We start from the raw sequence: 12,093 nt of genomic DNA, 5'->3' as shown, positions 1-12,093 counted from the left end.
GTATGGGGACCCGAAGCTGGCAAAATAAATGAGAATGATGTAACAGTATGTACCAGTATGTCACTGTGTACTTCACTCCAAACAACCCCTCTATGTGTCCATGCAGTCACCATCTCACTGGGAAAAAACTGGTTGAATCAAATCAAATCAGCTGATATCTCAAAGTGCTGTACAGAAACCCAGCCTAAAACCCCAACGTTGTTTTTCATTTCAACAAACAACTTAAAAGTATTTCGGGAATGTTTTCACTCCCTGGAAGCTAATGGTCCCCACGCATGGTAGAGAAGTCTGTAGATTTGTCCCCAGCATGGAATTACTAGCCATGACTAAACTACAATTCAGTGTCTAGTTTAGAGCTGTGCTCTCTTATCTAAACACTTAGAAAAAAGGGTTCCAAAAGGGTTCTTTGGCCGTCCCCGTAGGATAACCTTTTCTTGGTTCCATATAGAAACCTTTCTGGATTCAAATATTCTACCTGGAACCAAAAGGGTTCTTCAAAAGGTTATTCTATGGGGACAACAGAAGAACTGTCACGACTTCCGCCGAAGTCGGTGTCTCTCCTTGTTCGGGCGGCGCTCGGCGTCGCCGGTCTACTAGCCATCGCCGATCCACTTCTCTTTTTCCTTTGGTTTGGTCTTTGTTTTCACACACCTGTTTTCCATTTCACAATTATTTGTTCCTGTATTTAAACCCTCTGTTTCCCCCATGGTGTTGTGCGGGATTATTACATGTTCAGTTAGGCTTATTTTGATGGCTGTTTTTTTTTGACGGGTGCTGTGTTCACCCGTGCGTTACCGTTTTGGTCAAGTGTAATTGTTACCTTGTGCCTTGTTGAGTAAAGTACGTTGCTCACTCAGTCTGCTCTCCTGCGCCTGACTTCATGCACCAGCTACACTCACCATCTGACAAGAACCCTTTTAGGTTCTAGATAGCACCTGTTTTTCTAAGAGTGAACATCCAACATCATACAGAAAACATCCAATTATACAATGTCTAACTATAAAAAGCTTTGTTAAATGTTAAATTAGCATAGGAGTGTGTTCAAAGCTGAACCATTACGGCAGAAGCAGCCTCCGTCCCTCCCGGGACTCCAGACTCCACCTGTGATGAACAGCAGGCCTAAACTCACCAAGATAACTAAACGTGTGTGTTGACTCATCTGTGTGTATTCATGCAAACCAACAAATCTAAAACCAACCAAAACCATCATCACTACGATGTCCCCCAGGCTCTAAGGAAAACTAAAGGCCTACATGTCTGGCTCGCCTCCTTCTCCTTGCCTCTCCAGGATTCCAGAATATACATTTTTAACTAAAGCCAGATGGACGGGGCCGGGGGGGCTAAGGGGGAGAAAAGGGAAAGGCAAGGCCTTGTGGGTAGTTAGGTTCAGCATGGCCACCTTCTGCCTCGGCAACCATAGCGTTAGGAGGAGGTGAGATGGAAGCTCCAGGGTCTTGCGTCACCCCTTTTGGGAAGTCCAAGCTATGGGTTGAAGGAGTCATGTCGAGGCAAGGGTGATGTCAACAACCCTCTTAACACTGTTAACAAGCTCAACTGTCAAAACTCTCTCGCTCATCAACACTTTCTACAAAGATCTGCCACCATGAAAGGTAATTGAAAAATCCCCCCCTCCCTTTCACAGGTAGTGTGATGTTCTTGGAACTGTGTATAGACATTTCAAATCAAATCAAAGTTTATTTGTCACGTGCGCTGAATACAACAGGTGTAGTAGACCTTACAGTGAAATGCTTACTTACAGGCTCTAACCAATAGTGCAAAAAAGGTATTATGTGAACAATAGGTAGGTAAAGAAATAAAACAACAGTAAAAAGACAGGCTATATACAGTAGCGAGGCTATATACAGTAGCGAGGCTACATACAGACACCGGTTAGTCAGGCTGATTGAGGTAGTATGTACATGTAGATATGGTTAAAGTGACTATGCATATATGATGAACAGAGATTAGCAGTAGCGTAAAATACATTTCTTTATAGACAGGAAATCCCATTGGGATGAATTGAGTGCTCCTATCTCGTCAAGCAATTGGGTGCTGTATAATTCCTCAACTAATGATTAACAAGCCATGCATTGCTTTTGGATGCGCAGTGCATAGTTTTGCTACTCGCATACTGTACACTCACTAACCTATAGAAGTTATGTAATCACTGGGCATGTGGGTGTGTGTAGTGAAAAGGAAAATAACTCAGCCTTTCTTTGATTCGGCTTTCTTTGGAAGTGATTATCTTTACTGTATGGCTTTGACAGAAGATAGAGTTTCTCATCAATAAGATGAATGGGACTGATACTGAACCACCCGTGGAGCTACACCGTCCTTGATTAAAACAGCCTGTTCCAAAATATAACTGATTAGCATACCAAGGTGGGGGTGAGGAGAGCAAAGAGAAGGGCAAGATAGAGGTGTGGCAGAGAGGGGGTGGCAAGGGGAGAGCTGTGTCCACACGGGTCCATCATTTAGTGATACATTTCACCTTTGCTCAAATATATTTGCTAATATCAAAGTCCAAATGAAAAGTCACTTTCACACTTTTTCTATGTCACCTCAGAAACTCAGGTCAGGACTGTGTTGATAAACACCCCACTCACATGATTCCATGGCTTGTGTAACTAAACGAGAATCTTTCATAATACCAGGTATTGTGCAAAAAGGTGACAACATTGATAAATGTATGGTTGTGTTCTGTCCAACCATTTCAGCAAAGTAGATAAAAAATTCAGACTTTGCCAAATGTTTTTGGCTGTTGCTCTTTTTTAGCGTAGTCAATTGGGTTGGTTGATAATGATGGCAGACGCACGCACGCACGCACGCACGCACGCACGCACGCACGCACGCACGCACGCACGCACACACACACACAAGATTACTACTCCAGATGTTAAAAACAGCTAACCAAACAGAGCTGTCCTGAAATAAACTGTGGTCCTTCCACACACAGCATTCATTCATCAATTAGTCTATGTAGGCCAACCTCCTCAGAGGAGAACTACTCCTACTGGAGCGTATGTGAAATGGCGTTCAATTAGTGATGTCATGCGCTCTGAAACTTTGAAGTAGTTGTTTCGCTTGCCCTGCAAGGGCCCACGGTTTTTGTGGAGCAATAGGTAACAATGCCTCCTGGGTGACAGTTGTCGATGTGTTCATAGGGTCCCTGGTTTGAGCCCAGGTTGGGGTAAGGAGATGGACGGAAGCAACACTGTTACACTACCATCACAGAGACAGAGCTTTGTTACTCCCAGAAACACAATTTCTGACCGGAAACAACATTAACAAGCCTATTGCCTAAGTTTGTTTTACTCACTGCTTTAGCACACTCTGCTAACCCGGATGTCTTAGCCGTGTCTGAATCCTTGCTTAGGAAAACAACCAAAAACCTTGAAATCTCCATCGCTAACTATAACATTTTTGTCCAAGACAGAACTGCCAAAGGGGGCGGTGTTGCAATCTACTGCAAAGATAGCATGCAGAGTTCTGTATTACTATCTAAGTCTGTACCCAAACAATTCGAGCTTCTACCTCTAAAAATTCACCTTTCCAGAAACAAGACCTCCCTCTGCCCCCAGCTGTGCCCTCGATACCATATGTGAATTGATTGCCCCCCATCTATCTTCTGAGCTCGTACTACTAGGTGACCTAAACTGGGACATGCTTAACACCCCGGCCATCCTACAATCCAAGCTTGGTGCCCTCAATCTCACACAAATTATCAATGAACCTACCAGGTACAACTCCAAATCCGTAAACACGGGCACCCTCATAGATGTCATCCTAACTAAGTTGCCCTCCAAATACACCTCTGCTGTTTTCAATCAAGATCTCAGCGATCACTACCTCATTGCCTGCATCCATAATGGGTCTGCGACCAAACAACCACCCCTCATCACTGTCAAACGCTCCCTAAAACACTTCTGCGAGCAGGCCTTTCTAATTGACCTGGAAGGATATTGACCTCATGCCGTCAGTAGATGATGCCCGGCTATTCTTTAAAAATTCCTTCCTCACCATCGTAAATAAGCATGCCCCAATCAAAAAATGTAGAAATAGGAATAGATATAGTCCTTGGTTCATTCCAGACCTGTCTGCCCTTGACCAGCACAAAAACATCCTGTGGCGTTGTGCATTAGCATCGATCAGCCCCCGTGATATGCAACTTTTCAGGTAATATGGAACAAATATACACAGGAAGTTAGGAAAGCCAAGGCTAGCTTTTTCAAACAGAAATTTGCATCCTATAGTACCAACTCAAAAAAGTTCTGGGACACTGTAAAGTCCTCCCAGCTGCCCACTGCTCTGAGGCTAGAAAACACTGTCACCACTGATAAATCCACTATAATTGAGAATTTCAATAAGCATTTCTCTACGGCTGGCCATGCTTTCCACCTGGCTACCCCTAACCCGGTCAACTGCCCGGCACCCTCCCGCCAAAGCCCCCACCATTTCTCCTTTACCAAAATCCAGATAACTGATGTTCTGAAAGAGCTGCAAAATCTGGACCCCTAAAAATCAGCCGGGCTAGACAATCTGGACCCTCTCTTTCTAAAACTATCTGCCGAAACTGTTGCAACCCCTATTACTAGCCTGTTCAACCTCTCTTTCGTATCATCTGAGATTCCCAAAGATTGGAAATCTGCCACGGTCATCCCCCTCTTCAAAGGGGGAGGCACTCTAGACCCAAACTGCTACAGACCTATATCTATCCTACACTGTCTTTCTAAGGCCTTCGAAAGCCAAGTTAACAAACAGATTACCGACCATTTCGAATCCCACCTTACCTTCTCCTCTATGCAATCTGGTTTCAGAGCTGGTCATGGGTGCACCTCAGCCACGCTCAAGGTCCTAAACGACATCATAACCGCCATCGAAAAGAGATATTACTGTGCAGCCGTATTCATCGACCTGGCCAAGGCTTCCAACTCTGTCAATCACCACATTCTTATTGGCAGACTCAACAGCCTTGGTTTCTCAAATGATTACCTCGCCTGGTTTACCAATTACTTACTGTATCTGATAGAGTTCAGTGTGTCAATTCGGAGGGCCTGTTGTCCGGACCTCTGGTAGTCTCTATAGGGGTGCCACAGGGTTCAATCCTCGGGCCGACTCTCTTCTCTGTATACATCAATGATGTTGCTCTTGCTGGTGGTGATTCTCTGATACACCTTTACGCAGATGACACCATTCTGTATACTTCTGGACACTGTGTTAACTAACCTCCAGACGAGCTTCAATGCCATACAACTCTCCTTCCATGGCCTCCAACTGCTCTTAAACGCAAGTAAAACTAAATGCATGCTATTCAAACGATCACTGCCCGCACCTGCTCGCCCGTCCAGCATCACTACTCTGGACGGCTCTGACTTAGAATACGTGGACAACTACAAATACCTAGGTGTTTGGTTAGACTGTAAACTCTCTTAATTTAGCAATCTAAAATAATTTGAGCTGACATGGGCTAATTGACTGGCTATCAGTGACTGACAAAACAAGAGAAAAACGGCTGATCCACAACCATATTTAGAAATTGCACCTTGTATATTCTAGTATTTTAACTCAAGTAAGTTGAGACCTCGACTGAGTTCAAAAAAATATACACTTTTTTGATATGAGAGACCACACTTTCTGTCTTTTTCTCCTGGATTATTGTTAAGGCCCCTGAAGCAAGAATGAAACCAGTCCAAAACAATCCAAGCCATGTTATTTTTAATTAAAAAAGGCAATTGAGAGAAGCAACTGTTGGTGAGACAATGAATGCACCCAAACAACAGACTGAGGTCCTTGCAGCACGTAAACCGTCTCTGGCGTCATTTCCTCATCATAATTGGGTGAGTATTTATTTATTGGTCCCTGGGGATGGCGGCAGTGGGTGGTGAGGTGGGGGGAGATATTGTGAAAGGCTTCCTCTCTCTTGATGAGTGCTGAGGAAAAGGTCACATTACTGCTGGTGAGTGTGACAGATGTGTGTCTATGTGTTACGGTGGGCTGGGTAGGTTGTTACATTATCTTTTCGCACCACACACATTTTATTTTTTTTTGCACATTGAGCACTCCTGCCCCTCACTCTCTCCAACCATAGCATGAGATGAGTGTTGGTGTTGTTGTGGTATTACTTGTCTCTGAGCTGTGAAAAGAGTTTCCACACACGGAGAAAAGCAATGCATGAAATCTAAATGTAAAGCAGGTCTGTCTGATCCTCAAACCATCTGCTGTTCTGAAACAAACTGACAACCACCACAACAACATGTAAATTAGCTGCTGATTGTGTGCTCTGACAGAACAGAGTTACAATCAGGAAGTATTCTTGTACTCTCATATACTGTGTAGGCTAACCCAAATGTTCCACTTGCTACTTTATGACTTAGTCTTTTCTTCTTTGAGTCAGTCATATTTCCACTATAACTCTTCCATGGGTATTCTTCTAAATGGAGTTGTACAAATGGCTGTTTCAAGCATAGAAGATTTTCTGATAAATACCGTGGGAGTTTAGTTTATTTTGATTCCTAACTGGGCCATGGCGGAGGTTATATTCAGGAAACGGCCTTTTTATTCAGATATTATTTATATTTTACACTGGTCCCAATCTAATGAACCATTGCATCCCCTATGATGGCTTTTTCCCAGGCAGGTGTATGAGCAATAAAAAAAACATGTCTACGAAGGTCTTTGGGTTAAACATTTCCTGACTGTTAATGCCAAACAGACACTTTAAAAAGTGGCAATCAGTAGTTAAAACAATAAAGTAATCTCCGGTCCCTGTTTCGGTAAAAAGCTAAGGGATGGGGCTGGAGAAATGTAACCACTCTCAAATTCATTGACAGAGCTATGGATGCAAGGACTGACCATCCATGATATCAAAATAATAGATTTAAGCATGTTTTGAGGCTATATAGTTTATATTTACTTGCTTATATATGAGGCATTTATAAGTTATATTCTTCAAGTATCAATGAGTACATATAATTAATTTATAAGTTCAAACATGGATGTAGCAACTTCAGATTGCCCCTTTAACCTAAATACATAAAACAACTCATAAGTTCTGCGCACACAGGTCAACTGCACTCCATCAAAATGCAAATTAGTGTGGCCATTCTACCAGATCTCAGTCAGACAACCTTAACTAAAAGCCCTAATCAATCACACCCAGTTGACTGTGAATTTGAAATAAACCAAAGACAACAGTATTCTGGCGCTCCATAAAGTACACATTTGGATCCATGTAACCAAAACAACAAAGTTCACAGTGTGAAAACAAAAAGAAACATGTTAAGTCACACATGCTTTCTTGTTGAACAGAAATTCCAGGACATGGATTACCAGTTTTGTTTGAACAAATCCCTAATTTGACTAAATCCATAATTTGCTCACCTCTGGTTAAATATGATGAACTGCAGACCAACAAAAAGCAAAGGGCCAGGGAAATTAGCCCAATGACGGAGTCTGTTTAGCAGGAAATACCTACAGATCTGATATGTTGACTGCAGCTCCCTTATAAGGTCGGACAGCTCTTGACCTCTGTTAATAAATGTCTTCTCTGGAGACGTTTTTATACCCGTGTGGGAACGGGAGAGGGAAGCTCATAGGGAACCAATCGAGTGGCTTATCTATTTGTTGACTCACTTGACTTTGCAAAGAAAGTGATTGATTGGAGTAGCAATGAATTATATTTGCTTTGTACAGTACTCACTGTGCCCATTTCCTCAAAGGCAGCAGAAGGGTAAACTGAACCAAAATACAGTGGAATTGTTTATTTTTTTTTAATAAAAAATATTTAAAAAAATATATATTTATTTTTTCATTCGGTGGACAAAATTTGAGGGGTCCATAAAACTGCTGCAACATCTAAGGACGCCGATCTTATTATCTCCGTCTGTCCTGAGGACAGGCCATTTGCAGCAGTGAGTTGTCTGATCTGCACAGCATCGATTGAGCTCATAATTCTTGCTCAGGCTGCCGGTGCATTCATGCCCTGCAGCAATGATCAAAAGCTAATATCCACGCTTAACAAGCCATGCTGCTACGAATCATTCAGAGGGCAAGAGACAACAAATATCATAGGTAATAAGTGAGACACACGCAATCGTAAATGTGAAAACAAGCACATACAGCTTAGCTATTTTTGTACAGCTGTGTCAACAAATTCAAAGAAATCTATGTCATGAGGGCTTTGGCTGAATAAATAACATGCTCCAAGAAGGTTCTTTTTAGGCTGTTCTTAGGCTGACAAGCCTAACCATAATGAAACAAGTTCCACTGTGCCAACCAACTGAACATTAACGGATTTGCTCTCACAATATGTAGAATACAGAGCTGTGAATAATGTGTAGTGAACATAGGGGACTCACCTCGGCCATCTTGCTTGATGTTGTGGAGCAGGTCAGAGTAGTTGACAGGTCCAGTGTTCTCCTCAAACACCAGGTCCACCGAGGTGATGTTGTTCAAGTGTAGCTCTGTGTAGAGGCCCTCCACAGCGAAGTAGCACGGCCGGTCATCCTTCTTGTTATCACTGAACATGAGCAGCACCTGCTCCTTCCACTCAAAGTGCTTGCAGATATGGAGGCCGAACTTGCCCAGCTTTTTGTGCGTGGGGCCCGTGTTGGTGATGGACGGGTACATGTTGATGCCGTTGAAGCCCACGGCTGGGGCGCCCGCCGTTACCATGGGGATGTCCCAGTGGGTGGTGAAGAGGCCCACTGGGGAGGAGGTGTAGTCGCAGCCCGGCCCAATGAAAGCCCAAGGGTCGTGGGCGAACTTGAGGTCAACAGCCATGAGTGGGGCGATGGACTCAGAGCAGATGCCTTCTTCGTTCTCGCTGTTCTCAAACACGTAACCCAGGTGGTGGCCGCGGAGGAGCGCTGGGTCAGCGTTGATGGTGTTGATGGCTCGGTCCAGAGCCGGACCCACACGGGGCCAGGCCCAGGGGTAGGCAGTGTTTCTCTGTGGTAGGATGATGGCCAGCGTGATGTTCCCGTGCTGCCGATGGACCCGGTGCTCTCTGGGGCGTCGGTGTGAATCACGGTGCCGGGAGGACATGCCAGACTGGACCCACTGGAGACAGGCACCCAGCAGCAGAAGAAGAACCAGCAACAGTTTTACTCCCTCCATCCTCATCCTGCTAGGCTGCTGAATAATGTCCTTGTGAATTATTTATCATGTAGAGCTAAAGAGGGAAACATAGGGAAACATTTGTACACACACAGACACACACACACAGTTTGGAGTCTCTGCATATCTGTTCAACTCTGTTCAAAGAGCTGTTTTGCTTCGTCACAACTGAATTCCCTCAAACTATTTTTCTTCATGTCACGTTTGAGTGGCCTTTGCACTACCATGTTATAGAACATCTGTGAGAGGGTGACTCCCTTATACCAGACTGGAGTTACTGAGTTACTGGGCAGTTCTGATCCCTCAAATCAGATATATACTCAGGAGTTGAGAATATAAACGGAATAATTAACCATGCATCAAAGAATGTCAACATGTGTGACAAAATACTTGTCACAGCTTCCTTTAGTAAGTTATAGTGAAGGTGAACTTTCTTAGACAATTACATGGTTGTTAATTGCCTCTATCAAACTGGTAGACCCTTAAGCTTGCCCATGACATGATATGCATTGATGTAACTGTTAAACTGCACTCGTTAAGATTTGTTTAGCATCAAAGCCTGGTACACCACCAAATACCGAAACAATTTAGCAATAATCGATGTTGCCTTGCATGCCATTTTCACATGCATGTAGGCTAGATAGAACAGTGTTCAATCTGAGGTCAATTACTTTGATTCATTTGAAGCTATAGGCTACATCTTGTTTATAAAGTATTTTATCAAAAACAATTGAGTAATAGGGCGCATAGGGTTATGATAAACTGATGTCTGAAATCAGATAAAGGCTTTTTCTAGGAGATAACACATATTTAAAACTACTAAATGTATACATAACAAAACCTAAAACGTTATAAGGACGGTATGACTGGTTTTGTAAAGCTATTAGCTTTATATTAAGCCTAAATATTTGTTCTCACATCAAGTCATTTTGGAAAACGTGGTGCACTGTCTGGCTGTAGCCGATATAATTTAACATGGATTCAAATTTGTTGCGGCTACAAAAACATATTTGACATCTGCCTAAATACAATACAATTACCTTAAATTGAGTTTTCTCCCTCCATGTCAAACTCTGGTTTATTACGACGTCTTGGCACGTGTGACTGTCAGTGACTGAGGTGAAATATCAGCTGCGAGGCTCGAGTTGTGTGGGCAGATGTACTGATGGGCATGCGAAACCCGCGAAAAGGCAACGCGTGGTTCACGAAAGCAGGGGATAATGACCATTAAAAACGTAAATTATGTTTTTCCTTTTAGTTGCGCCCAAAGAAATAAGAAACAAATCAATTTGGAAAATCAACAGAATGAATGTACAGCCACAGTCAGTAATTTGAGAGGTACTAGCTCCCACCTCTTATTACCAAAGAAAACAGACTGGACAAAGTTGACGTTGGCTTTCCCGATTCAATTATTTTAGGCTAAGCCATGACAGTCGGTTATTTGCTGTGTCAGACAAAGTAGCCTATCTCTGCAGAAAATGTGCCTGTTGTTTCATAGTTGTAGCATGAGAAGGTGTAACTTTTTGCCTGAATTAGAAAATAGTCCAAGGAAAGGCTAGCAAAGTACCAGCACTGCTCAGCACCTTTAGCTGTGTAGCAGGTTTCCAACTCAGGGAAGCTGATTCTAGGCCTGCGTGGGTCAGCTGTTGAACTCCAGGGTCAGGAAATCCCACCGCATCAGGTAGAGAAAGCGAGATGACAAAAGTAGTGTGCCGTTAGACACCAGGAAAATCCTCTACAGCCACGGGTCAAAGAAACACGCGCACACACACTCTGCTTCCCTTCGTCTGGTCTGAGGGTGTGTTCGGCTTCTCACACAGCTGTAGATCCGTGTTTGTGACCCCCTATTGTTTGTGTGTGTATGTCTGGTTTCATGACAGTATTCCTTGTACTCTGTCTGTCTATTTCAGTGTTGCGCTGGATAGCCTGAGGCAGCCTTGGCCAGTCCGAGTAGAGACTGACTGCCTGACGCTGGAACAGTTTGTCTGTGCTTGTATGAAAGTGTGTGTGTTCATCTCGTGGCGCCGTCTTACTCCGGCACAGGGGTAGGCTTTCGTTTCCACTGGAACGGGAGGGAGGGAGGGAGGAGAGAGATAATGCGAGAGAGGAGGAGTGGATCTATTATACAAATATTTCGATTCAATTAGCTTTATTGGCATGACGTAACAATGTACATATTGCCAATGCCACACACATATTTCTTATCAAGCAATTAGCACAGTGGTAAATAATTCTACCACAGAGGATCTGTATTTAAAAGCATGTCCAACAGTCTATGTTGTTGATGTTGTTGTTGAGTGCATGCATCTTTCTCATAAAATATCAGGGGTTGAACATGTATATCAGGTTACACACACCCAGTGCGTTTACATGCACAGTAATAATTATAGATTAAACTGATTATGGCAGTAGGCAGATTATGCAATAATCATGTAAAAAACATCTGTTTATCTTCATCGGCGTAAAGTCAAAATCGAAGTAAGCATACGCCAACTAAAACACCAGCAATCTTTCGAATTATGCAGATCTAAACACCGGCGTTCCAGCTGTGCATTTGATCTGTGGATGTGCTAGCACTAGTTTAGAGAGCCTACCTCTTTGAAGTGAGTTCCGAACAACTGAATGTATGCGTTTAGTAGTTTTAACAAACAAACGTTATATGTCCGAACTCAGAATCAAATATGCATCCCAAAAATACCACAGTCGCTGTTGTAGAACGTTTATTTTGATTGCCGATTTTCTGCGTTTATCAGAGTGCCATCAAGCCTGATTTCAGATGTGTCCATGTAAACAGGATTATTAGGGAGAATCGTTCTTCTTGCAATACATATAGGTTAACTAACATAACATTTTAGTCGAACTGTTATATTAATCTGACTATCCACAATAATGTAATTATTGTGTGCAGGTAACCATACTCATGATGTGAGCGAATATATTTTCTGAGACCAACTGTTTGTGACATGTGAAGGCCAT

The 12,093-nt window shown here is 43.1% G+C and overlaps 1 protein-coding gene across 1 annotated transcript in view; it reads right to left on the bottom strand.

Annotated features, from left to right (window-relative positions):
- The window catches only part of LOC139380389 (atrial natriuretic peptide receptor 1-like), a 58,367-nt gene extending 47,887 nt beyond the window's left edge, over positions 1-10,480 (bottom strand). Inside the window, exons 1-2 of the mRNA XM_071123030.1 lie at positions 10,158-10,480; positions 8,358-9,172 (exon numbers count right to left, since the gene is read on the bottom strand). Of these exons, the coding sequence (XP_070979131.1) occupies positions 8,358-9,123 (766 nt within the window). The 5' untranslated portion in view covers positions 9,124-9,172; positions 10,158-10,480. The remainder of the gene's footprint in view (positions 1-8,357; positions 9,173-10,157) is intronic.
- Between the last annotated feature and the right edge of the window lie 1,613 nt (positions 10,481-12,093).

Source organism: Oncorhynchus clarkii, chromosome 2 (genome assembly GCF_045791955.1).
Source record: "Oncorhynchus clarkii lewisi isolate Uvic-CL-2024 chromosome 2, UVic_Ocla_1.0, whole genome shotgun sequence".
NCBI classification, from domain to species: domain Eukaryota; kingdom Metazoa; phylum Chordata; class Actinopteri; order Salmoniformes; family Salmonidae; genus Oncorhynchus; species Oncorhynchus clarkii.
This window is presented reverse-complemented; position numbering and strand designations above follow the sequence as displayed.